Raw genomic sequence first — 26,063 nt, 5'->3', positions numbered from 1 at the left:
GAATCCCAGTCGGGGCACTTGCATTCCCGGTCCCCTGCTGGGGACATGCAAGAGGCAACCGATCGATGTCCGCACATCGATGTTTCTCTCCCTCTCTTTCTGCCCACCTTCTCCTCTCTAAAAATAAATAAATAAAATCTATAAAAAAATAAAGAATGGCCAGAGTCCGAGGCCCTGACCAAAGCAGCCCCACTGTTCTCGGCCTTGGGAGCTGGGCAGCACCTTCGTGCTGTGTGGGCCTCCCAGGCCCCACCTTGCCCGGTCGGGGGCGCCACGCTGCCCGCCACCCAGCTGCGGCCGGCGCCCACAGAGCACCCTCTCTCCAGGGCACAGCGCGCCGCCGGACCTGGAGCCCGGCGAAGTGCAGAAACAGGCCGACCACTGCAATGACCGCCGCATGGCGTCCAAGCGCGTGCAGGAGCTCAGCACTAGCCTCTTCTTTGCCGTCCTGGTCCGGGTGAGGCCGCCGCCCTGGCTCCCCGTCCCCTTCCCCTCGCCCTCTCTCCCCTCCCGGGCAGCTGCTCACACGGGGCCTGGGGGGGCCTGGAGGGGGACTGGGGGACCCTGGGGGGAGGCCATGTCCCGTGGCCGAGCCTTGGAAGGAGCCCTGCCCTGCCCTGCAGGAGAGTGGCCCCCTGGAGTCGGAGGCCATGGTGCTGGGCGTCCTGAACCAAGCCTTCGACGTGCTGGTGCTGCGCTACGGGGTGCAGAAACGCATCTACTGCAACGTGAGTATGCGGGGGGCACCCAGGCCGGAGTTAGGGCCCTCTGGGCAGGCGAAGGCCAGCGGTGGGGTACAGAATTGCGCCGACTAGGAAATGGGTGCCAGGGCCACACGGATCCTGTGCCTCAGGATCCTGCTCACAGGCTCCGAGCTGCATCCTTGTACACACTCTGTGTCCTCTGCCTGTGCCAGCTCCCTCTGCTGGGGTCTCCACCACAGTCCCCGGCATCTGGTGGGGTCCTGGCCCAGGGCTGGCCCTCCGTGGACGCACAAGCATGAGGACAGTGGCACAGGCCGAGGACCCTGCTGTCCCTGTCCACTCTGGGGGATCCAAGCCGTACCCTTGCCTAGGTGTGGGCCGTGTTGGCACAAGGTGGCAGAGAATAGAGACACCTTGACCTTGTCCCCCACCCTCACCCAGCACCAAGCCCACCCGTGGGCCCTGCCAAGACACCCAGCCGCACCTGCTGGGATGGAGGATCCAGGCCAGGGGTCAGGCTTGGGCCTCTTCTCCAAGGACCCAGGCGGCTAGAAGACAGGTCCCTCCATAACCAACGCAGGGCGGCGGGGCATGCAGGCTTTGCGAGAGCTTTTTATAGGAACAAGGAGGAAGGAAAAAGCAGAAAGAACGGTCCACGGCCACTGTGGAAGCCATGTCCCCTAAACAAAAGGAAAAGGCCAGCCTCTGGCCGGGGTGGCTGTCATTCCAGGTTCTTGGTACCTACGGCCCCTGGCGGAGCTGTTTCAGCCGACCTCGGCCCCACCTGGTTAGCAGGTCACCACCTGGCTCCCAGCCCTGGCTTTGAATCTCTCAACATCCAAAGCACGTAGTATGGAATAAATATGATACCGACAAAATGGAGTAAAAACTTCTAGAAGAGACAGAATAGGGCCCAGCTGGAACCAGTCAGGGTCCTCGTCCTGAGGTCCTGAGGTTCCTTGAGCAGGACAGAAGTTCAGGTCTAGGTCACCTCCCAGACAGCCCAGCCCTCAGTGGGTGCTAACAGATCCAGCGCCAGCAGGGGGCGGCAGCCCCCCAGGCCCAGGTGCCTGCTCCCCCTCGGCCCACGTCCTGCTGAGCCGGACAGACCCGCCGCTTCCCCCGAAGGACCAACACAGCCAGGGGCCCAGCCCCTGGCACCGTGCCGCCTCAGCCACAGAGGGCCCAGCGGAGCCTCCGGGGAGCTGGCCAGAGGCGGTGAGGGCGGGGTGGTGGTCTCCCCTGGACAGTCGAGCAGCCAGCTGCCGGGCTGGGCGTCGGGGCGGGGAGCTCCCTGGAGGCCAGTAAGCAGTGGGCCAAGGCAGGAGGCTGCTTCCCAGTGTCGGGACTTGGCAGGGTCAAAGGCTAGGAGGTGGCAGCCAGAGTCCAGGGCCTGACACCCAGGTGTGCGCCCCCCTAGGCCCTGCCCCTCCGGTCCCACCACTTCCGGAGAGTGGGCAAGAAGCCGGAGCTCACACTGACCTGGGAACCTGTGGACATGGAGCAGGAGCCGGTGCAGCAGGTGAGACCCGGGGCCGGGCAGCTTTCCCCGAGCACCGCTGCACCCTGCCCACCCCCGGCCCTGGGGCGCCCGCCCTCCTCCTGCCCCTGGGGCACACACTGCCCCGGCCTCCCAGGCACTCGGGCTCCAGCTCACCCACAGCCACCCCCCCCACCCCCTTACTGGCTCCGCCCTCCCTCCCCGGGGTGCCTGCCGTGAGGAGGGGCAGGCCGTGGGGAGGCTCTGCCTCTGTCTCTCAAGCAGGGCCCTTAACTTTGGGGGGCCCTTTTGAGAACCTGACGAAGGCCACGGCCCCCCTGCCCACGGCCCCCCTGCCCACGGCATCGCATAAAACAGTTCTTGCCCACGATGTGCTCCAAGGCCAGCCCAGGCCCCACTTCCATCCCCGACGCCGAGGGTCCACTGTGCGCTGGGCACCAAGACCCCGTGGCCTCGGGACCTGAGTGGACTCGGCTCTCGGACCATCGCCAGAGAGAGGCCTAAAGGGGCAGAGGGGGTGGTCCCGGGGCCCAGCTGGACAGAGAGCGCCCGCAGGCCCCGGCCCCGCTGTCCCGTGGGCGCCCCCCCCCCAGACGCACCCGCGTTACCGCTCGGCCCTGCTTGCCGCAGGTGGTCACCATCTTCAGCCTGGTGGAGGTGGTGCTGCAGGCGGAGGCCGCCGCCCTCAAGTACAGCGCCCTCCTCAAGCGGCCGGGTGCCGGGGACCACTCGGACCTGCAGGACGAGGAGGACAGCCACCGTGACCTTGAGCGGGAGGACTGAAGGCAGCGTCCCAGCACCCCGCTTACCTCGAGCCCCGCCCGCTGGCTTCCGGAAGAGGACCTTTTGGCACCAAAGGGGATTTTTAATTTGGTTTTTAATAACTCAGGGTTTTATTTTTATTTTTTTTCATTCTATTTTATTTTTGCAGCTCAGTTTTTAAATGAACTGGAGAGGACGGGGGTGCTGGCCGGAGGACTGAGGCCTGGCCAGCGCTCGCAGCGGCGGAGTGGTGCCTGCCGGTCCCCCCGGGAGGCCAGCCCCGCTCTGCCGGCCCCCCGGCCTCCCCCGCCCCGGGAACGGGCTCCGCAGCGAATCAGTGTCATGGAATAAAATCAGATGTGAAGGGCGGTCTGGTGTGCGAGGCACCGCTGCCGGGAGACCAGGCGGCGGCGTGCCCCTGGGCCGGGGGCCAGGGACGCGGCTCAGGCTCCGCCCCCACAGCCGAGCTGGGGTCGCCGCCCTCGGGAGACCTCCTGTCAGTTCCAGGGCGATGCACAGGGCTGGCCACACGGCCGACTGATGCCGGCACCTCGTTCCAGCTGATGAGAAGAGTAATCAGTATGCAAGGCGGCCAGCTCGCACCCCCGTGCTGCTGCAGCGGCTGTGTCCCTCCCTGCCACACCGTTTCCTCTCTGCCTGCCCGGCGCTGGGCCGCAGGATCGGGCCGGGGTCCTGTGAGACCCCTCCCCCTCCTCCGAGGCCAGGGCCCTGGCCCCGGCCCCACCCCTTGTCCGGCAGGAACCTCAGAGCCTTCAGTCCTGATCCCGCACCCCGGCCACACCCAGGAGCAGGGACAGCTAGGGGGCCCGGGGCCTGCCGGGTGTGAGGGGGCCCTTAAACCCGCCTTCACAGCCGGGGGTTGCAGGGAGAGCGCGGGCCCCCGGCGGCCCAGCCTGGCCCAGTCACGGCTCTGGCATCCTGACATCCCTGTCCCACTACCTCAGGGACGCAGGGACAGGCGCGGTGGGTCCCTGGACAGCACCCCCTCCCCGCAGGCCTGATCTCAGCCTGTACTCCGTCCCCAACAACCTGGGGGGCCGCAGGTTACAGGTTGGCGTCCCCAGGAGCTGCCAGAAATGAGCGTGAGAACCGGGGTAACCAAGGGCCTGGGGCTCACCTCGCCGTTTCCAGGGGCTTGATGTTACCAGATACAAGTCCATCTGGTCTAGTTACGGTGCACTTTCTTTTCTTTTCTTTTTTTTTTTTAAAGATTTTATTTTTAGAGAGAAAGGAAGGGAAGGAGAAAGGGAGATAAACATCACTGTGTGGTTGCCTCTCACGTGCCCCTCCACTAGGGACCTGGCCTGCAACCCAGGCACGTGCCCTGACGGGGAATCGAACTGGCGACCCTTTGGTTTGCAGGCCGGCACTCAGTCCACTGAGCCACACCAGCCAGGGCTGTAGTGTACTTTCTTCAAAGAAAAATACAGCACACTGGGTCATGACCATGACCCAGATTGGTCATGGCTGCCTGTATCTGTCACCAGCAGGCTGTGGTCCACTGTCCACTCCGCACCAGGCTGGTGCCACAGGGGACAAAGGACATGTGACTGCACCTGCCTCCTGTTCCTCCGACACCTCGGTCAGCTTTCAGGCCGGCCATCCTGCTGTTCCCAAGGCGTCCGTCCCCTTGCTTCTCCTGTGCCCAGAGCCTTCCAGAACCAAGCACCTGGGAGAGGAGTTATGAGTGTCTGGTCATCTGGTATTTGGATGAGGAGGTTTCCAGGCTTTTATATCTTGCAACCTGCCCCCCTGGGAAAAAAACTGACCCCCTCCCGTTCCAATGCGGAGAGGCCCGGCGCAGAGACGGCCGGCGTGGAGTGGCAGCACCTGGCCCTGCGCAGCTGGGGGGGGGGGTGGGGGGGCGGGGGGGCGGGTCCCAGAGACAGGAGGCCTCCGGGAAGACCTTGCAGAGGCCCCGTGCGGCTGCTCAGACCACAGGGCCATGCAGCAAGGCGCTGCCGGCCAGGGTGTGTCCAGACCGCTGACACGGGGGCACCGACGTCACCGACCAGGGCGGCTCCCAGCAGCGGGCAGGGCGGGGAGCCCTGGGGAGGGGTCGGGGACGATGAGGGGCAGGGGCCGGACTCCTGGGGGCAGCGCGGCTCTGTGTTCCCATCGCCGTCTCTTCGCCCCCCCCACACACACACACACCCTCTCAAATCAGTTCTTAAAAACCCCTGAAAAGGACATCCTGCCACTTGGGACACCACGGGCCGGCCAGAGGACACTGCGAAGTGTCGCAGGCCGGGCACAGGAGGACACAGGCCGTGTGTCCTCACGCGGGGCGTCGGGCCTGGAGTGAAGGCCGCAGGACGGCGGTCCCCGGGGCCGGGCAGGGCAGCGGAGCCCGGAGACGTGGGTCAGGGCCCCAGGTTTCGGTCAGAAAGCCAGTGGTTCTGGGGTGGAAGGTACGGCGTGGAGGCACAGTCAACAGTTCTGTTTTGTGCTTGAAATTCGCTGAGGGGTGGATTTTCTTAAACTGGTTTTGAGGGAGACGCGCATTGATTTGTTGGCCCACTGATCTGTGCACGCAGTGGTTGGTTCCTGCGTGTGCGCTGCCCGGGGACTGAGCCCACAGCCTTGGTGGACGGGGGTGATGCTCCAACCCGCCGAGCAACCCGCCCAGGGCAGGAGGGCAGGCCTTAAGCGTCCTTACCACAAAACGGCGTGGCAACCACGGGGCGGGTGGCGGGTGTGGTAACGAGCTTGAGTACGGTGGTCCTTTCATGGTGTGTACCCAGACCGAAACGTCCGTGTTTCCCTCCCTTTCTCCCTTCCCCTCCCTCTAAAATAAAATCTTTTGAAAATCGTTGCGTGTACATCTTAAATATGTAACATTCCTAAATCAATTAATTAAATAGAAAACCTGCATCCCCTCCCTTGAACCTGGACAGGCCGTGTGGCCGCCCATCGGCAGACGCGTGCAGAGTGACGCGGGCGGCTCTCCGGGCCCAGGACTTAGGACACCGGCCGCTCCTTCCTGTCTCCGGAAGCCAGCCGCCCCGTGTTGTGAGGGGGCCAGAGCAGCCCGCGGAGACTCCCACAGGGAGAGGGACCCGTGTGACAGCCCCCCGGGGGGTGTGCGCCCCAGAGAGCAGACGCAGCGGCCCCCTTCCAGCGGGCGTGTGGCCCCGGCCGTCCGGGTCGCTGCTGCCGAAGGCGGCCAGGGCGGTTCCCTGCCCAGCGGCAGGTCCCCACCCGGGGCCTGCAGCTCAAAAAGGAACAAGGGTGTGATTCGGGAACCGGTTAACACCGAAACAGAAGGCCGAGAGAGGGAAGGTGATTGCTCCTGCGATCGGGAAACGGGGGAGGGGCCTGCTGGTTGCTCTGCTGGAACAAACGGTCTCTTCGACACTCTACATTCATGTATGACTTAGATAAACATTAAAACTAAAAAAAAAAGGGTTTTTTTTCATTAGCAAGAATGGATCTACATCGAGTTTGAAAGGCTTCTTGAACAGTCAGCAACGGGTGCATCAAACTCCATTATTCCAGTAAATAAAATTTCTGCTGACAGGCGACCTGATATTCCACTCGGTTAAAATGCTGCCTAAGGCTTTCGGCTGGAGGACTCGGGTAGCAGGGCAGTGGTCTTGGCCTTGACAAGCCCCGGTTGCCTCTGCGCAGCCCCTAGGGACCGCGCTCATTGCGCCTGGGCCCAGACCAGGGAGTGCAGGGTGAGGGGCGGACCTCCGCAGCCGGCAGTCATGGGGCCACAGCGTGGTGGCCGGGGAGCGCAGGACCGCAGACCAGGCCGCCGGCCCGTGGGGGCAGCTCTGCAGAGGCGGGGCCCCAGAGGCCACCTTCCAGGGTCAAACCCCGGTTTCCGGGGTAATTGGAGTCGGGAGGGGTGTTGAGCAGATGGAAGATGGGAGCCTTGGTGAAAGGCAGGCCGGGAGGAAGAGGAGAGCCGTCGGTGCCTCTCACACCCCCAGACGAGGGTTCGGGTGTGGGGGAGGGTGCGTTCTTCACCCGGGATGAGGGGCCTGAATGCGCACACAGGACCGAGTGAGGCTGTAACTGAAGACCTTCCTGTAATGTGACCTCTCCCAAATCCGTCTGTCTGTCTTTGGCTTTTGCGGGAGTGTTGCACGTCTGTTTTCACGTATGGACAGTGTGGGGAGGAAGAAACTTCACCCTCAAGGTTCCCCCGGCTGGCCCAGTGGTCAGACAGGGGACAGATCAGCCGGGGAAGACACCAAGTGTGATGCCTCCGTAGGTGTGCGCCCCACAGACACGCCGGCCCCAGACCCTGCCTTTGCCAGGGGTTCGGAGACAGAAAGGGACGTGACCTTCCGACCTAGGGGCAGGAAGGTGCCCTGGGGGCCTCCCTGGGTCCTTGCAGGAGGAAAAGAAGAGCAGATGGTTAGTAAACAGAAATCTGCCCCGCCGCACGGGCGGGTCAGCAGGAGGCTATAGCTGATCCTCTCATTTAGGAACCAGACCCCTAAATTCCGTTTCTGCTAGGGAAGGGGAGTGGCAGGGGTTTCTCTTGTGCCTGAAGCTGAAACTGCTTTCAGCACAAAGCACCGCAGGGTCCACAGAAGCACGCCTGGATGTGCCTGGTCTGGAGCCCCACCCGGCCGCTTTAGCACCGCACATGATGCCTTTTGGGGGCTGCGATTTTTCCCTGTAACACCTTCTAGGCTCTGGCTGGTCTAATAAGCAAGTTGACACGAGACAGGTGAGCAGCAGAGAACAAGTTTAAGAACATGTACCCCTCCTTTACACATGGGAGAAACCCAGGGGCAACCGGGCGACCCTCCGACTCGGTGGAAGCCGGGCCCTGCAATGCCAGCGTCGGCGCACGAGGACAGCAGCGGCTGGCGGCAGGGAGGCCGTCACAGGAGGTGCGGCCCCGCATAGCCAGGGCTATGCAGGGCTGTGCAGGCAGAAGGGAGCGCCTGCCTCCTCCGTGGGGAGTCTCTAGGAACGTAAAGAGGCTGGTCCTCCCGGGACAGCGAGGAAACTGCCCTTGCAGACGGAGGTTTCCCTCGCTGACCTGCTCGTCCTTTTCCCAGGAGTAACTCCCACTTGGTTCCCAGGGCTCCTTCCACGGCTGCTCTTGCTTAGAATGACCCAGCCCAAAGGGATCAATACCCCCAAAGAGGCGCAGTCCAGGCTGGCAAACGCTGCCCCCTTCCACAGGGGGACAAGGCAGGGAGCAGAGGGGGCCACCGGAGGCAGGGGCCGGTGTGGGGGAGAGGCCTGACCGTGAGAGTTCCTCAGCAGAGTGAGGAGGACCCGGGAGGGCTCCGCAGGCGGGGAGTGTGGCAGGGGGTGCTGGGTGGGGAGAGCAGGCACCCTGGGATTTGGGGGCCAAGTCCGCCCTCAAGTGAGTGAGAGACGCAGTGGAAAAGGGGGCTACTGTGGTCTGTGGCGGGGGAGGAGCTAGGAAGAAGGGTCTTTTTTAAAAAAAAATACCGTAAAAAGTGCAACATAAAATTTACCATCTTAACCATTTTTAAGTGTGTAGAGTTCAATAGCTAACAAGATTATGTGCCCTCTTGAAGGTTAATACCCTCTTGGAGAGGTATCACCTCTGGTATTTCAGAGGTGCAGCTTAAATCCTCCCACCAAAGAGTTAGAGGCCTGGGGCATGACCAGCCACCATGACCTGCCCCCAGGAATTCCCAGTCAGGTGGCCCTGGCAGGTTGCTCTCCACAAAACCCTCTTGCCACTCACGTTGCATTTATCCATCTGTTGACAGACACCTGGGTTGCTCACACCTGTCGCCGAGTGGAGACCCCCCTCTATCCTGCAGTTCTGAATCCTGGACTAGCAATAAAGTAATAAAAACTGACACGAGACTAGGTTCACGGGGTGTTGACAAACATTCCAGAACGAATGCAGGAAGGATATGCACACCAGGGAGTCCACAGTGGAGGGGACTCAGCCCTGACTGGTGTGGCTCAGTGGTTGAGCCGCGTCTCGAAAAGCGACCGATTTGATTCCAGGTCAGGGCACATGCCTGGGTTGTGGGTTTGGTCCCTGTCTGGGGCACCTGCAAAGGGCAACAGTCGATGCTTCTCTCTCACATCAATGTTTCTCTCTCCTCCCTCTCTTTTTTTGAAGATATTTATTTATTTAGATGGAGGGGAAGGGAAGGAGAAAGGGGAGGAACATCAGTGTGTGGTTGCCTCCTGCACACCCCCCACCGGGGACCCAGAATCGAACCGGTGACCCTTGGGCTCGCAGGCCAGAGCTCAGTCCACTGAGCCACACCAGCCAGGGCCCCCTCTCTCTAAAAATAAAATCCTCAAAGTCCGGGGTGGGATAGAGGAAGTTTCCTAAAGGCAGAAGTACAGGAGCTGCCGATCACGGAGATGAGTGACACGGGGGAAGACGACCGCCCGTGTACGCCGTGGGTTCTCTGGCAGGTGGGGCTGCCCTGCGGCAGAGCCCCGGGTGGCACGCTCGGCGCTGGTCCAGGTCCTGGTTCCGGATCGGCTCGTGGAACGAAAGCGCAGGCCGATTCCAAGGCCTCTGAGTCCGGCCTGTAAGCAGCCTCAGAGTCCAAGCTGCAAACATCCAAATGCTCGGACACAAGTTGTGATCAAGTTCTTGTAAGTGCTGGAAGAGAAAAACCAGTTTAACGCGTGTGCACGGGGGAATCAGTGTGATCGGTGCTGCGATGGGAAAACGAGGCGCACGGGAATGACCATGCCCAGCACCCCTGCGTGTGCTGTGGACCGACACCCCGGGGCGTTGCTGCTGCTAATGCTGCTGCTGGGGACTGCGCTGCCCTGACAGCTGCTGGCCTCCACCAGGGGCCCCGGACACCCCTCCCAGGTGCCCTACCCCAGTCCTGGGTCACTTCCCACTAGTACTGGGTCCCCCCTACACCCACCCCAGGCCTCCAGCCCCAGACCTGAGTGCCCTGACCTTCACCTGCTGGCAATAAGTGAGCCTCTGCCCTGCCCCCTCCCATTACCACCTGGGGGGGGCGGATGTGGGGCGCCCTGGAGGCCGAGGTGGCTGCCTGGAGCACCCGAGGCTCTCCTGGGCTGCTCCGGACCCCCAGGCCCCAGCCTTGGCTGCCCAGGAGAGCCTGATAGCACCTTGGGTCCTGAGGCCTCTGGCATGTGCGTGGGGTGGGGCTCTCTCTGTCCCTCTGCAGCGGGTCCTGTGTGTGCCCCCTGGCCCAGGAAGCTGCTGCAGCTGCTACCTCTGAGACATTGACATAAAGCCCGGGTCTGCCCCTCCGGGGGCCCGGCGGTACCTTTACACAGAGCAGGTGGGGGCGTGGACGGAGAGGGGCTTGTCCCAGGTGGGAGGCCCCACCCGGAGAGCATCTGGGCGCCGTGCGGGTCAGAGAACAGGAAATTCCCTGTCCGTCCGGGGCCTCTGTCCTGGGAGGGATAAAGGAATAATCAAATAAACTGTTGCACAATGTAGCCTTGGTGCTGGCATGTTTTAGAAAGAGAAAACATTAGCATATGCGGGCACCGAGTGTGTGTGGGGGGGGTGGGGGGCGGGGAAGGGGACTCAGACCCGGGGTCACGGAGGGGCTCCTGGAGGAGCAGACAGATGTGTCAGGAAAGAAGGGAAGAGGCTTGAGCAGCTCTGGCTAAGGCCCTGAGGCAGCCAGTGGTTTCTGAGGCCAAGACCTCAAAGTTGGGGGTTGCTGGGGTTGCGGGGGAGGGATCAGGAGGGATGGGGGAGCAGCTGGCACTTCAACTGGAGTGTGACTCGTGCTCAGGAGGCTTGGAGCTCGGGCACGACGGGACCTGACTCCGAAAATATCACCTGGCCGCTGTGGGGGCAAGAGTCGGTTCTGTTCCGTCTCACTTCCCTGGAGGGGCGGGGCGGAGGGAGGGGCGGGGCGGAGGGGGCGGGGCGGAGGGAGGGGACGGGAACCTGGAGGGCAGGTGCAGACTCCAGGAGCCTGTCTGACCTCCGACCTCCCGCGAGCCCTGGAGGCCAGCATCCCGCAGCGCCCGCTCCTGTGCGGCTGCCCACCCGAAGGCCACGTTTAAAAGAATCCCAGAAGGGGGCCGCCAGCCACAGTTCCCGCGGCCTTCTCACAGACCCACAGATCCCCGTGTCCATGCACAAAGGTGCAGGAGGCGACCTGGCTCTCAGGGGACAGGCTAACGGGACTGAGCCTGCCTCCTCTTGGACTGGCGTCTTGACCAAAGGCCAACGTCCCCTGGAAGGCCCGGCCCTCGGGGCAGTGGACTCCAGCCCTGGGTCTCAGGGGCTGTCACGGGAGTGTGGGCGCGCGGTGGGAGGAGGGCGTCGTGAGCCGGGCTGGCTGAGTCGCCACCCCGGGAACTCCGGGCACCGACCGCGACGGCTCATGTGGGAACGCAGCTGTTATTTCTGTCCTCCCGGGGCCAGTCCGCTGGCCTTACCGACCGGCGGGAGGCGCCACCACGTGTCTGTCTGGTCCACAGGTGGACCCGAAACCAACGGTAACCCTACATTTTAAAGCTCCGCAGGTTTTAGACACAGATTATTCTAGAGTTAGTGGTGATGCCCACACAACTTCAAACATTCTAAAAAACATTGAACTGCTTAAAACATTGAACAGTTTAAAAGGTAAATTTTATAGTGTGTACATTGTACTAAATGTTATTTATTTATTTTTATTGATTTTTTTAGAGGAAAGAGAAACATCGGTTTATTTTCACTTGTTGATGCGTTCATTGGTGGTTGTATGCGCCCTGACCAGAGATCGAGCCCACAACCTTGGCCCATTGGGGTGACGCTGTAACCAACTGAGCAACCCAGTCAGTTTATCTCGATTCCGTAATCCAGTTTACTGCTTCCAAAGTTTTTTTAAATGTGTAGGTTTGACGGGGTTTTTGTCAGACACATTGTTGATCACAAAGTCGTGTGTCCGTGGAAACATTCCTGATACCGGTCTGGTCGTCTTTACCTGGAAGGGGCAGGCCCACCAGGAGAGTGGGAAGTTTTTTATCGGGCGCGTGAGGCTGACCGGCAGCTCTTGTCACCCCGGGACACGTCAGCGCGTTGGTCTTGAGAAGCGGGGAGTTGGGAGGAGCGAGGAGAACTCCTGACAGAACTCCTGACTCCAAGCCCTGGTCGTTGGTCATCTGGAAAGTCTCCGGGGTCACAGACAACCTCGTCACTGTGAGTAGGACCCTCACCAGCTGGGCCCTGCTCCCCTTCATCCCCCCCCCACCACCGAAGCTGCTCAGTGGAAGGATCCTGGGACCCCTCACGTGAGCCGGCAGTTGCCCCTTGTGGCCATAAATCAGTCCAAGGGGTGCATCATGGACCAGCCTTTGGGGCGGGCGGTGAGGTCTCAGCACTGGGATGTCTCGTTCCCAGGACGTCTCGGTACTGACACCCTCCTGCTGGCCGGTGGGGACGGGGCAGTCCCGTCACCAGGAGGTGTCCGTCCAGGCCGAGTTTCCCCGAAAAGGGCAGGGCAGGTACACAGAAGGCAGTCAGGTCGGACGGCCTGCGCTGTGAAAACCACCTGCATCGTGTCCGCCCTCGGGCCTCCCATGGTCCTCGCTCTGCCGTCTGTCTCGTTTTCCCTATTTCCATCTAGAGTGGCAGCTACATACGCCATAAAGGGTATGAACAGTTATCTTATACATGGTCAGCAGTCATCAACAGCTGGACTGTATAGAGAAACCCAGAGAACAAGGGTAACTAGTACTATGGCTGATATCAGTGGCAGACGGGTAAAGACAATCGAACAAAACGGTTTCTGAGTTCGCCATCCACCCGCAGGTGCACAGGCCTTGTCCGAGTCTCGGGACGGCTGTTCCCCTCTGACGCCAGCAGCCCCTCGTGCTGGAGGAGTCTCTGACGCCCCTTGTAGGTGCAGGCGAGTGTCAGAGACAGGCAGATGCCCACTTGATTGGGTACATTTTTTAGATGAGGAGCGTGAACCCGTGAGCTAACCCCCTTAACTGTAGTTGCACATAACAAACGAGCAAACAGACAAGAGCTCAGTTGCTCGGGGAGCAGCTGGTGACTGGCGCCTGCTGCGGCCCGCCCGGGGAGGCCGGGGAGAGCCTTCCCCCGGTGTGTCTGCCAACAGCACGCCGCGGTCGCTCAAGCCTTTGTCTCCTGGGAGCGCGGTATGAAATGAATCATATGCTAATTTATCAATTTCTTTCCACAGAATCTTTTATTGATTTAGCAGGGAGCAAAGAACATTCCTGGGTCCAGATCACTGGATTGCTTACCTCTGCCTAATAAGTTGCAGCATCAGCTAAGTGATTTCTTTTTCCTTCCAAGGGGGTAGCTTCGGAATGCCCTGGAGTATTGTCTTGGTAGCTGCGTGTCACCGAACAGCTCTGCACCCTGCTCTCCGTGGTTTACAGCCTGCCGGGAGACGGGCCGGAGCCCCAGCTGGCCCCTGAGGGCACTGCGGCTGGCCTCAGAGCCAAGGTTGGCCATTTGATCTTTGGCCGATTGACAGGCAGGAGTCAAAGCAATTAATTTGGCTTATTGATCTCATTGCAGGTAAACAAGAACTTCTAAGTGCATCCACCAGGAAGTTACTGCATAACCAGCTGAGTGAGTCCCTGTTTGTCTTTGAGATAAGATCCATCTGCAAACCAGAAATAAGTCAGCATTATCAATGGGCGTTTTCTTTTTCTTTTTTAAAATTATTTTATTGTTGTTCAAGTACAGTTCTTTGCATTGACCCCCATTACTCGCCCCCCACCCCAGCCTTCCCCACCTCCCCCCACCCCGGCTTCCACACCCCCTCCCCCGGTTTTGTCCATGTGTCCTTTATAGTTGTTCCTGAAAACCCTTCCCCCTTTGCCCCCCATTATCCCCTGCCACCTCCCCTCTGTTGCTGTCAGATTGTTCTTAATTCAATGGGCATTTCCTGTGAATCATTCCCAGGGGCAAGGTGGTCAGACTTCCAGTCAAGACGGAGGTGTAGGTAGACACACTTCACCCCCTCGAGCAACCACAGAGAGAAGTACAACTAAACGTCAAAACCAGTAACACCCAGAACTGTCAGAAAACCAAGCCGTGTGGCAGTATGACAACCAGGGCTTTAAAGGAGCCATGTTCACCCAGACAGGTAGGAGGGGCGGAGGCGCAGACGTGGTGGAACGTACGGTCCCACACTCACGTGAGGTGGATAAAAATCGGGAGGGACGCCTTGGGAGGTGGATCCCAGCCCCGGGCCAGACCGCACAGCCCAGGGTTCCAGCCCCGGGAAGATACACCCCCATAGCTTCTGGCTGTAAAAACCAGTGGGGGTTGGGGCGGCAGAAGAGACTGCCGTATCTTCAGGAGAGTGCATTTAAGGGGCACACACAGACTTAGAACATGGGCAAACCCACCCACGCTGGGAATCAGCGCCAGGGCAACAGCTGGAAAGGTACCAGTGGCATACAGGGAGTGGGTGAAGTAACTGGAAATGGGGCGAGTGCCAGGGAAACCTCCAGAAGCCAGGTAGCGGCATTGTCCCCTCTCTGAGCCCTCCCCCCACACAGAGCCACAAAGCAGTGAAGCAGGTTGCCCCACCTGGTGATCACCTAAGGCTCCACCCCACACAATTCACAGGTGCCTTTTCTAAGACAGGGAGTCAAAGCAGCTCTACCTGATACATAGACACAAACACAGGGAGGCTGCTGAATTGAGGAGACAGAGAACTATGGCCCAAAGGAAAGAACAGAACAAAACCCCAGAGAAAGAACTAAACTAAATGGAGATAGCCAACCTATCACATGCAGAGCTCAAAACACTGGTGATCAGGATGCTCCAGGAACTCACTGAGTATGGCAACAATATAAGGGAAGAAATGAAGGCCACACTAAGCGAAATGAAAATCTACAGGGAACCAACAGTGCAGAGGATGAGACCAAGGATCAAATCAATAATTTGGAATGCAAAGAAGGAAAAAGCATTCAATCAGAACAGCAGGAATAAAAAATAATTAAAAAAAAAAAGGATAGGCTGAGGAACCTCTGGGACAACTTTAAACGTTCCAACATCTGAATCATAGGGGTGCCAGAAGAAGAAGAGGAGCAGAAAATTAAAAACTTATTTGAAAAAATAATGAAAGAAAACTTCCCTAATTTGGTGAAAAAAATAGACATACAAGTCCAGAAAGCACAGAGTCCCAAACAAGTTGGACCCAAAGAGGACCACACCAAGACACATCATAATCAAAATACCAAAGGTTAAAGATAAAAAGAGAATCTTAAAAGCAGCAAAAGGAAAGCAAAGAGTTACCTACAAAGGAGTTCCCATAAAACTGTCAGCTGAGTTATCAAAAGAAACCTTACGGGCAAGAAGGGGCTGGCAAGAAGTATTCGAAGTGATGAAAGGCAAAGACCTACAACCTACATTACTCTCTCCAGCGAAGTTATCATTTAGAATGGAAGGGCAGATGAAGGGCTTTCAAGATGAGGTCAAGTTAAAGTTCATCATCACCAAGCCCTTATTATGTGCAATATTAAAGGAACTTATCTAAGAAAAAGAAGATCAAAACTATGAACGTTAAAATGGCAACAAATTCACAACTATCAGAAACTAAATAAAAAGAATAAAAATAAAAAAAACTAAGCAAACAACCAGAACAGGAACAGAATCATAGATATGGAGATCATTTGGAGGGTTATCAGCTGGGAGGGGGAAAGGAGGAGGATGGGGGAAAAGGTGCAGGGATTAAGAAGCATAGTTGGCAGGTACAAAATACAGGGAGGTTAAGAGTGATATAGGAAATGTAGAAGCCGAAGAGCTTATCTGTATGACCCATGGACATGAACTAAGGGGAGGAGCGATTGCTGGAAGGAGGCAATGGAGGAAAAAATTGGGACAACTGTAGTAGCATAATCAATAAAATATATTTAAAAATAAAAGAAGGTGGTCGGCAAGTAAAATGCAATCATGGGTGTTTTCATTCATCCTGTAAAGAAGGTAGTAAAGTTGCTGGGTTAAGACTTACACTGAGCAAAAGTAGCATTGGGTGCCGTGGCTGGCGTAGCTCAGTAGATTGAGCAAGGGCTACAAGCCACAGTGATTCAGGTTCGATTCCCAGTCAGGGCACATGCCTGGGTTGCAGGCCAGGTGCCCAGTAGGGGGCACGAGAGAGGCAACCACACATTGATATTTCATCTCCTCCTTTCTGAAAATAAATAAATAAATAAATTTTAAAAACCTAGCATTAGATGCAGGAAACAGGAGTACTTCATAACAAGCCAGTCGAGTAATGCTGAGTGTGGTGAGAGTTGAGCCAAGATTGGACGGAACAAGGAACATGAGTGAGTAAATGTCTGTTCATATACTGTGGCTCGGGAACAGGGGTGGCCCCCGTGCAGGAGGGAGCCCTTCCGGCTGCTGGGCTCTGACGCCCTCTGGCAGCGGGGCGGCCCCCAGGTGCCCGAGTCAGGGCTCCTGCGGCGCGCCCTGCCTCTTCCTGTAGAAGAGGGAAGAAAGGACACTTGTAGTTAGGGGTCCCCGCGTGGGTGCTTCCACTCGTCCTTCTTCTAGCGGGGGTGTCCAACCTTTTGCCGTCTCCTGGCCACACTGGAAGAAGAAGGATTGTGTTGGGCCACACATTAAATACATTTCAACACGTAATCACAAAAAAAAAACAACAACTCAGGTTTGAAGTAAGTGCATGATTTTGTGTCGGGCCCCGTTCACAGCCATCCTCGGCCACAGGTGTCCCGTGGGCCGCAGCTCGGACACCCCCCCTGCGAGCTCCCACACCGTGCTTCCCTTCGGGGTTCCGCTGGAAGGGACCCAGTCGATGTGACTGTGATGAGGCGCGTAGAGGTGGAGCCACTAGTGGGAAAGCTTGTGACGGTGCCCGGACAGCCCCACGAAGGCCCTAAGCTGTGCCTCAGGTCTTGGAAGGGAAAAGGAGAGGGTCCCTCTGAGCCTCCCAGGGTCCATCAGCCCCCCGTCTTTAGGTGCGAGCTGGCCGAGGTACTTCACCTGCGGCAAACAGGATGCAAGCTCGTCTTTCAAGTCCGTATACCCTTCGCTGCTGTAATAGGTCAGCTGTGTCCTTTCGGGGGAGTCTCGTCGTGTCGTGTGGAATCATCCACATGCTGGATTAGAGCGAAATCTCTGGGAAAAACCAGCAGCATTTAAATCAGCCTTTAGGATCAAGGGAAACGGGTGGGACTCTCCACGTATCTCTGGGCATTACAGTCCAAGGAAACTCGAGATTTTCCCGGCGATGGCACAGAAATGTCGACTGTCTCCTTCTACAGAAACGCTGCAAGAGGCTCTACGTAAACCGCATGAGAGACACTGGTAGTCCAAGCAATGGCTGATGGCAGGGAACGTGGGTTGGAGACACGGGATGTCTGTCGTAACTTCTGCTTATAGCTCTGAGATTCTGTACAGAGCTCCATCCTTTTCCGTTAGGTGTCTTTTATTTAGTCATTTATTTATTTATTTATTTATTTTTAGATTCTATTTATTTTATTTTTAGAGAGGGAAGGGAGGGAGAGAGAGAGAGAGAGAGAGAGAGACATCAATGTGCGGTTGCTCGGGGCCGTGGCCTGCAACCCAGGCATGTGCCCTGACTGGGAATCGAACCTGCGATGCTTTGCTTCACAGCTCGTGCTCAATCCAATGAGCTACGCCAGCCAGGGCTTATTTATTTATTTTTAATGATTTTATGTATTTATTTTTAGAAAGAGAGGAGGGAGGGAGAGAAACATCCATGTGTGAAAGAAACATCGATTGGTTGCCTCTCACACGTCCCTAACTGGGGACCTGGCCCGCAACCCAGGCATGTGCCCTGACTGGGAATCGAACCAGAGATCTTTCGGCTCGCAGGCTGGCCTCAATCCACGGAGCCACACCAGCCAGGGCTCCATTAGGTTTCTTTACTGGAAAGATGGGAGAATTATAGGGGCTCCTGCATGGGATTACAAACCCCTTTTAAAGTAATCTCGTACAATGGGCTTAATTCCAGCCAGCCCTTCAGGACTCTGGCAGGCCAGCGGCTGCCACCGACCACCAGCCTGTGTCTGCCCGGCGGTCCTGGGCGGGCTGGCTCGGAACCCCGGGAGCCGCGCCAGCGCAGTGCCCACGTAGCTCTGCCCAGGCCTGTAGAGAGCTTCCGTAAAAAGAACCTGAGCTGCACAAGGGGACATCTGGAGGCAAGGTCTCAACGGGCTGAAAACAAGAATGCTTCGTAGAGCGGCAGTGCACTCTATGCGTTGGGAAGTAAGGAGGAAACTCCAGGAAGATGACAGGGAGGTGGGAGAAAGTGGGGGGGGGGGGGGGGGTACTGCAGGGGACCAGTTACCAGAGGGCTGACAAGGCCCCGTGCTCTCTGGACGGCGGTTTTGCTTCTGAGGGGTCTGAAAAGACACATTTCGGAGGTGAGTTAACTCAGGCGCCCAGAGACAACGGGCAGGACTTGCTCGAGGCAAAGATACACCTTTTGCTAAGGAAGTGAGTGCTCGCCAGGGACTGCCAGGTCGTGGGTTTATGACAAGATGGCCTGCGAGGTCACTATCCCCTGACTGGCCCACACACCCTCCCCCCAACCCCCACGCTGCACCCAGAACAAAGCCTGGCCCACGGGCTCGAAGAGAACACAGAACAAGATGAGGTGGTTGGAGGAAGGGCAGGGCCCCAGACTGTGGGAGCAGGGGCAGGGGTGGCCCCATCGGGCCTCAGCACACGCTTCTCCCCCAGAGGGCTCCTGCCCCTGTCCCCACTGTACTCTGGGAGACACCTGTGGCCTGTGGCTTCAGGATGGCCCGGCCTGCTCAGGAAATGTACCTAGAGACTTAGTCACACCCTGCCACCTCCCACCTGCCAGCGGGACAGGGGCGGGGTTGGAGTGGACCTGGGCACTGGGAGGGACATGCAGCCTTTTACGGCCGGGGATAAAGTTCTCCCTGGTCTAAGCCTCAACAGCTCTCACCCCAGCTGGTCCCCTGGTGTCTCAGCCTCACCCAAGTCCCAGCCTCACCAGGGTCCCGGCCCCTCTGGAGTCCCAGCGCCCCCACCTTGCTGCCACCCCACAGCCATGCAGGGCGCCTGGGTGCTGCTGCTCCTGGGCCTGAGGCTCCAGTTCTCCCTCGGCGTCATCCCAGGTAACAGGGAGCTCCCCGCCGGTACCCACATGCTAGGCACTCCCCCAAGGCTGACCTGACCTCCCTGTCCCCTTGGCCAGCTGAGGAGGAGGACCCAGCCTTCTGGAACCACCAAGCAGCCCAGACCCTGGACGCCGTCAAGAAGCTACAGCCCATCCAGACGGCCGCCAAGAACCTCATCCTCTTCTTGGGGGACGGTGAGTGTGCATGGCCGCCCAGCCCCCCAAAGCCAGGCCCCCAAGCCCACCTCTGCACACAGCCATCCCTGGGGACTCGGGCCTGACAGGGTCTGTCCCTTCAGGGATGGGGGTGACCACGGTGACAGCAGCTCGAATCCTAAAGGGACAGAAGAATGGCAGTCTGGGACCCGAGACGCCCCTGGCCATGGACCAGTTCCCATACACGGCTCTGGCCAAGGTAAGGGCTGGGGGCCTCAGGCTGCCCCACACCACAGGGTGCGGTGGCCCTAGGGTCTGGCAGGAGGGAAGGCCCAGGGTGGGAGGAGGCCGGAGGTAGGGGCTCGGGGCCTGGTCACGATCTGGGACCAGGTGTCTCTGTCCCCAGACATACAATGTGGACAGACAAGTGCCAGACAGCGCGGGCACGGCCACAGCCTACCTGTGTGGAGTCAAGGCCAACTACCAGACCATCGGTGTGAGCGCGGCAGCCCGATATAACCAGTGCAACACCACATGGGACAACGAGGTCACCTCCGTGATGCAACGGGCCAAGAATGCAGGTGCGCTGGGGGCTGCCGAGGGGGCAGGGGTCGGGCTCAGAGACCTCGTGGCTCACCCTGCCCCCTGCCACCCCCAGGGAAGTCAGTGGGCGTGGTGACCACAACCAGGGTCCAGCACGCCTCTCCAGCCGGCACCTACGCACACGTGGTGAACCGCGAGTGGTACTCAGATGCGGACATGCCCCCAGAGGCGCTGAAGGAGGGGTGCAAGGACATCGCCACGCAGCTCATCTCCAATGTGGACATTGACGTGAGTCACGGAGGGCGGTGGGGGCCTGGGCAGGGGACGAGGGACCCACCACACAGGCCACAGTCCCAGGCAACCCCAGCCTGAGTCTTGGGGCCTGGCCTGGCCTCAGGACCCGTGGGATGGTGTAGAGGTGCAGCCCAGCTGGGTCACCGCCACAGACCAGGCAGGGGACCCAGGGCTTGTCGGGTCAGGGGCAAAGGGCCGGCCAGCCCCAAGCTCACCTGCCCTGATCCTCGGGCTCCAGGTGATCCTGGGTGGCGGCCGCAAGTACATGTTTCCCAACGGGACCACTGACCCCGAGTACCCCGGTGAAGCCACGCAGAGCGGGGTCAGGCTGGACAAGCGGGACCTGGTTCAGGAGTGGCAGACCAAGCACCCGGTGAGGGGGCTCGTGGGTGCAGGGGGTGGAGCAGGGAGAAGGCAGGGCCGCTGATCCTGGGGCTGTGCTCTGAAGCCTGGGCCTGTCCCTCCCAGGCTGGCCGGTATGTGTGGAACCGAACGGCGCTCATCCAGGCCTCCCAGGACGCCTCTGTGACCCACCTCCTGGGTAATAGCCCCGCCCCCAGCTCCCTGCCCCGCCCCCACCCGGTCCCCAGCTCCCTGCCCCGCCCGCCGGGGCCTCAGCTGGGGGTGCTCCTGTGCTCGGGTGTGTGTGTGGGGGGGGCCCCCACCCCACAGCGGCCGGTCACCCCCTGTGCCCACAGGCCTCTTTGAGCCCGAGGACATGAAGTACGAGGTGTACCGAGACCCCGTGCGGGACCCGAGCCTGACGGAGATGACGGAGGCGGCCTTGCGCGTGCTGAGCAGGAACCCCCGAGGCTTCTACCTCTTTGTGGAGGGTGAGTGGGTGGCAGCGCCCTGGCTGAGCAGGGCGGGGAGGGGACCCAGGGCAGGCCGCCCATCACCCACCTCCCTCCCCCGTGGTCTCTCTGCAGGGGGTCGCATTGACCAAGGTCATCACGCAGGCAAAGCTTATCTGGCACTCAATGAGGCTGTCAGTTTTGATGACGCCATTAGCAAGGCCAGCCAGCTCACAAGCGAGAAGGACACACTGACCCTCATCACCGCCGACCACTCGCACGTCTTCACTTTTGGTGGCTACACTCTGCGTGGCAGCTCCATTTTCGGTAGGCCGGGGGTGGGGGGGGTGGCAGGTGCTGTCTCCCGGATTTCGTGGCAGCAGATGCGCTGGGCCTCAGCTGGCTCTTTTGTCAAAGGGGGTCAGGATAGCAATGACCTCGCAGGGTTCTTGGGCAGATGCAGCCACTGAAGAGGCACGCGGTGCCGGGCTTAGCCGACAGGGGGCGCTGCAGGGCTGTGGCGGCGCCACTCCAGTCCCCTCCTCCCCGCAGGTCTGGCCCCTTCCTTGGCCTCAGACAACAAGAGCTACACCTCCATCCTTTATGGCAATGGCCCCGGCTACGCCATCAGCGGGGGCTCCCGGCCCGATGTCAACGACAGCGTGAGCGGTGAGTGCACCATGTGGGGCGGGCGAGGCGACCACGGCGGGGAACTCCCGGGGGGGTGGGGGGCTGCCCGCCCGCCCGCCGGTGGGTTCCGAACCTTCATCGTCTGTCCAGGGGACCCGGAGTACAAGCAGCAGGCGGCCGTGGGCCTGTCGTCCGAGACCCACGGCGGCGAGGACGTGGTGGTGTTCGCGCGCGGTCCGCAGGCGCACCTGGTTCACGGCGTGCAGGAGCAGCACTTCGTGGCGCACATCATGGCCTTCGCCGCCTGCCTGGAGCCCTACACGGCCTGCGGCCTGAGAGGTGCGGCGCGCCCCGGGCCCTGTGGCAACCCCTCGCTGGTCCTGCTGGCCGGGGCGCTGCTGCTGCTGCTGCTGCTCGGGACCGGGACCGCGATGCCCTGACCGCTCCCCGGACCCCGCCCCCGGATCCCCACTCCTCCTGTGCCCCCAATCGTGGTTCTGCTGCACCCGTGTCCAAAGCCTCCAGACCCAGGACCCACCTTGGGCCCCTAGGTTCTGACCTTCACATGTTGGCAATAAACGGGCCTCAGCTGGTGTGGCGCTGACCCCACCCCACCCCACCCCACCCTGCTGCGGCACCGGACCTTGGGGCGCCCTGAAGGCTGAGGCAGTGATGTTCCTGTGGCACCCAGGGCCATCGAGGTCTTTGGGGCTCTCCACCCCCAAGCTAGGTGGCCTGACAGTGGCTGCCTGGCACCCCGCAGCCAGTGAGGGCACCTTGTTGGTGATGGAGGCTGCTGGGGTCACCTGTTTGGGAGGTGGGTTGGGGGAGGGGCTTTGACAGTGTGGAGGGCAAGACCAGTAAAATGGCATTGGTCGGGTTAAGACAGCATGAAGCATACAAAATAAAGTGGAGTCGCTTATGCTAACTGAAACGGCTGTCTGTCGGCCATGACACTTCGGTTCCCGAGGAAAATTCCCTAAGTCAGAGTAAGCGCTTGTGGCAAGGAGACAGGTCTGCCCACGTGGTCGGAGCATAACTTTGTGGCAAGGAAGTGCCGCAGGTTCGATTCCCAGTCAGGGTACATGCCTGGGTTGCAGGCAACCTCAAATTGATGTTTCTCTCTCTCTCTCCCTCCCTTCCCTCTCTAAAATAAATAAATAAAATCTTTAAAAAAAAAAAGAAATGTGTGGCAGGAGACACACTACGATATCTGCACTCGTGGTCAGAGGGGCTGTGTCAGCGGAGCGGGACCACCCACAGCTAGGCCCCTGGGGAAATCACACACTGGCCAGCAGGGGCGTCGAGCAGAACAGGCGTGTACCACCCATAGGCTCCTGGGCACATCCCCCACTTGCCGTCAGGGGTGCCAAGACATTTATCGAAAGGACCCAGAGGGGCGGAGTGCACCACTCTCAAGGTATCACTGAGGCAGGCTCCAGACCGCTGCGGAGACAGCTGAGCTCCACACCCCAGAGTGCAGCTCCCGCCACGCCCGTCTCCCTTGTCATCGGCCGCCAGAGGCTCTGCCCTGCTGGACCGAGGACGTTGCCTGCCCTGCTGCCCACTGGCTCTGGGGGTCCTTCCCTGCAGGACGCTGACGACTCCCGTGCCCATGGTGCCAACCCCCGGACCTGCAGATGGAGACCCTGGGACTCGGGTTCCTTATCCCCTGCTGATTGCCGTGTGTGTGTGTGTGTGTGTGTTACATTCCTCTTAGATTGTTAGCATGTGAGCAGGATAGTAACGTGCACTGATCTACTCTGAGTGACCCTGCATTCAATAGATGCTCAGTGAACAGCGTAGTTACTGTGCGTGACTCTTGTCTACTCCTTGGCCGAGCAGTTGCCCAGCTGACTTAGAGGAAAGACTCTGTCACCAACAGATGCTCGTGACAGACAGAAGCACCGGGCCTGGGGTTGGCACCATTACTTGGAAGAATAGGTGGAGACACAGAAAAGAGCGACCTGTCGCAAGTCACTCAGCTACGGACGCGATCATTCGCAATGTCCGTTCAGGCTAGGAGAGCCAGGAAGCTTCGGGAAGCCCGGAGCAGCCCTCGGCCCCGCCCCAGGGTTCATCTGGGCTCTAGGCACAGATGGTGACCAGGAGCTTCCCTGCCCTCCGGGGGCGTCTGTTCTGGGAGGGACAAAGGAATAATCAGCTAAACTGTTATACAGTGTAATGCTGGTGCTGACATGTTCTGGAAAGAACAGTCATCCGTGTGTGGGAGCACACACGTGCATGTGGGAGCCCGTATGTGTGTGGTCAGGGGACGACAGAGGTGACTCCGGTCGGGTCGGGAGGCCTGGGAGCAGGGAGGGCACCCTGAGGGGCGGGCAGGTTCGCCAGGACGGAAGACGGCAGGGCCCGAGCAGGCCGAATGCAGCCTGGCTGAGGCCCCGCCTGAGGCCGCAGTCAGGGCCGATGGAGGGAGGGGAACCTGAGGGACCGGGGTGCAGCTGGCACTTCACCCAGAGTGTGACTCGTGGTCAGGAGGCTTGGAGCTGGGGCACGACGGGACCTGACTCCAAAAATATCACCTGGCCACTGTGGGGGGAAGAGTCGGTTCTGTTCTCTCTCACTTCCCTGGAGGGGCGGGGCGGAGGGAGGGGACGGGAACCTGGAGAGCAGGTGCAGACTCGTGGAGCCTGTCTGACCTCTGACCTCCCCCGAGCCCTGGAGGCCAGGGTCTGCAGCGCTGTGCTGCTGCCTGTTGGGAGCCCCCCTGCCTGGTTTCAGGAGCTGGAACCGCCCCCATGGCCAAGGCTGAGTGAGCGACCTTGGGACTATAAGCCACTAAGGAGACAAAGCTTATCTCCCTGGTGGGGAGTGGGGTGCCTCTGCCTCTTGTACTTCACCCTGCCTGGCCCCCAGTGCATGATCGGTTAGCCAATGATGGGTAAGATCCCTCAAAGGAGGGACGACCTAAGACAGGCATGGTCATGAAGGGCTCCTCAGGGAAAGACTTGGGGGGCTGTAGCAAAAGGGTATGATGGACCCTCGCCCCTTGGATTTGACACAGCCTGAGTCCTCATTCTGCCTGCGAGAAGTCTTCTAATCTCTTGGCTGCCTTACTTCCCCTGCCTGACCTAAGCCTGAAACAATGACAGAGGGTGGTGCAGCCCTGTGCTGGAAAGGGCGGGTCCCCTAGGGCAATCAGGCCTAAGAAAGAATTCATAAAATTCTGTGAAACCTGCTTTGTTTAGAATGCTCTTAATTAAATGATAAGGGTCCGAACAGGAAGTAAGTTTGTTCCCCAAAGTTTTATGGCCCTTTAGCTGTCTGACCCTGACTCTGAATAGGCCCTCGGAGTTCTTTGTATGTTATCTATTGTTTGATCCTCACTGCCTGGTAATGATTAATGAGCTTTATGTATACACCCTGTATTCCTCTGCCAACTGAATCCAATGAAAACTTCTCCAGGCAAGGGCTGGGGCGCTCTCCCCCTGAGAGAGAAGTCGTGCTGTCCCTTTCCTTGCACGAGACTCGGTAGTCCGTGTGAATATATGTCGTCTCACCCATAACGCTGCCACAGACACTGCGGGCCGGTGCACGCGTCAGCTGCCCTCGCGAGCATCTAACCCACCCAAAGGCCACGTTTAAAAGAATCCCAGAAGGGAGCCGCCAGCCACGGTTCCCGCGGCCTTCTCACAGAACCACAGATCCCCGCGTCCATGCACAAAGGTGCAGGAGGCGACCTGGCTCTCAGGGGACAGGCTAACGGGACTGAGCCTGCCTCCTCTTGGACTGGCGTCTTGACCAAAGGCCAACGTCCCCTGGAAGGCCCGGCCCTCGGGGCAGTGGACTCCAGCCCTGGGTCTCAGGGGCTGTCATGGGAGTGTGGGCGCGCGGTGGGAGGAGGGTGTCCTGAGCCGGGCTGGCTGAGTCGCCACCCCAGGGTAACTCTGGGGCACTGACCTCGGCAGCTCGCGTGGGAACGCAGCTGTTATTTCTGTCCTCCCGGGGTCAGTCCGCTGGCCTTACCGACCGGCGGGAGGCGCCACCACGTGTCTGTCTGGTCCACAGGTGGACCCGAAACCAACGGTAACCCTACATTTTAAAGCTCTGCAGGTGTTATCACCGGTGGTGTGGCTCAGTGGACTGAGTGCTGGCCTGTGAACCAAAGGGTCGCCAGTTCAGGGCACACGCCCGGGTTCCGGGCCAGGTCCCCAGTGTCGGGGGCAGGGGGATGTGACGGGCAACCACACAGGGATGTTTCTCTCCCTCTCTTTCTCCCTCCCTTCCCCTCTCTCTAAAAAATAAATAAATGAATCTTAAAGAAAAACCGAAACTCCACAGGTCTTAGAGACAGATTATTCTGGGGTTAGCGCTGATGGCCACACAACTTCAAACATTCTAAAAATCACCAAACTGGAATACACTTTAAGGATTTTGTGTATTTCCTTTTAGAGGGAGGGGGACAGAGCGGGGGGGGGGAGACACCCACCGGCTGCCCCTCACGTGCCCCCAGCAGGGGAGCTGGCCCACGGCACCAGCCAGGGCACGAACCGTATACACGCAAAAGGGTGAATTTTATGGCATGTAAATTATATCTAAATTTCATAATACACTTTCCACTCTCAGGTTTTTTAATGTGGGGTAGGGCAGGCTTCACTTGCGGGGT

The 26,063-nt window shown here is 59.4% G+C and overlaps 2 protein-coding genes and 1 long non-coding RNA gene across 6 annotated transcripts in view; 2 read left to right on the top strand and 1 right to left on the bottom strand.

The window, feature by feature from the left end:
• Positions 1-4,275, top strand: part of DIS3L2 (DIS3 like 3'-5' exoribonuclease 2) — a 269,396-nt gene extending 265,121 nt beyond the window's left edge. For all 4 annotated transcript variants that reach the window (XM_045845838.1, XM_045845836.1, XM_045845839.1 and 1 more), the window contains 4 exons: positions 327-457; positions 624-728; positions 2,125-2,226; positions 2,836-4,275. In XM_045845838.1, the coding sequence (XP_045701794.1) occupies positions 327-457; positions 624-728; positions 2,125-2,226; positions 2,836-2,988 (491 nt within the window). In that variant the 3' untranslated portion in view covers positions 2,989-4,275. The remainder of the gene's footprint in view (positions 1-326; positions 458-623; positions 729-2,124; positions 2,227-2,835) is intronic.
• Positions 4,276-9,154: 4,879 nt separating this feature from the next.
• Positions 9,155-13,302, bottom strand: LOC123823215. The gene is made up of 3 exons (XR_006786495.1): positions 13,165-13,302; positions 10,215-10,344; positions 9,155-9,565 (listed from the first exon to the last, which is right to left on the bottom strand). It is a non-coding gene; the product is annotated as an uncharacterized LOC123823215 (long non-coding RNA).
• On the top strand, positions 11,090-22,575 carry LOC123823214 (intestinal-type alkaline phosphatase-like). The gene is made up of 15 exons (XM_045845696.1): positions 11,090-11,409; positions 13,445-13,498; positions 13,835-14,018; positions 18,015-18,136; positions 18,871-19,017; positions 19,098-19,214; positions 19,319-19,434; positions 19,582-19,756; positions 19,834-20,006; positions 20,251-20,385; positions 20,481-20,553; positions 20,711-20,845; positions 20,942-21,133; positions 21,359-21,475; positions 21,587-22,575. The coding sequence occupies exons 5-15, from the start codon at positions 18,951-18,953 to the stop codon at positions 21,874-21,876; spliced, it is 1,590 nt and encodes a 529-aa protein (XP_045701652.1). The 5' UTR covers positions 11,090-11,409; positions 13,445-13,498; positions 13,835-14,018; positions 18,015-18,136; positions 18,871-18,950; the 3' UTR covers positions 21,877-22,575.
• The last annotated feature ends 3,488 nt before the right edge of the window (positions 22,576-26,063 follow it).

The sequence above is a fragment of the Phyllostomus hastatus genome, unplaced genomic scaffold (assembly GCF_019186645.2).
Source record: "Phyllostomus hastatus isolate PE091 unplaced genomic scaffold, TTU_PhHast_1.1 phas_contig_477, whole genome shotgun sequence".
NCBI lineage: Eukaryota > Metazoa > Chordata > Mammalia > Chiroptera > Phyllostomidae > Phyllostomus > Phyllostomus hastatus.
This window is presented reverse-complemented; position numbering and strand designations above follow the sequence as displayed.

What these genes read in the sequence shown, in the direction of transcription:
- LOC123823214 (XM_045845696.1), top strand. Translation starts at nt 18,951, where the DNA reads ATGCAGGGCGCCTGGGTGCTGCTGCTCCTGGGCCTGAGGCTCCAGTTC. An exon ending in GCAACGGGCCAAGAATGCAG is followed by an intron (nt 19,757 to 19,833) that starts GTGCGCTGGGGG and finishes TGCCACCCCCAG; the next exon opens with GGAAGTCAGTGGGCGTGGTG. An exon ending in AGTGGCAGACCAAGCACCCG is followed by an intron (nt 20,386 to 20,480) that starts GTGAGGGGGCTC and finishes TGTCCCTCCCAG; the next exon opens with GCTGGCCGGTATGTGTGGAA.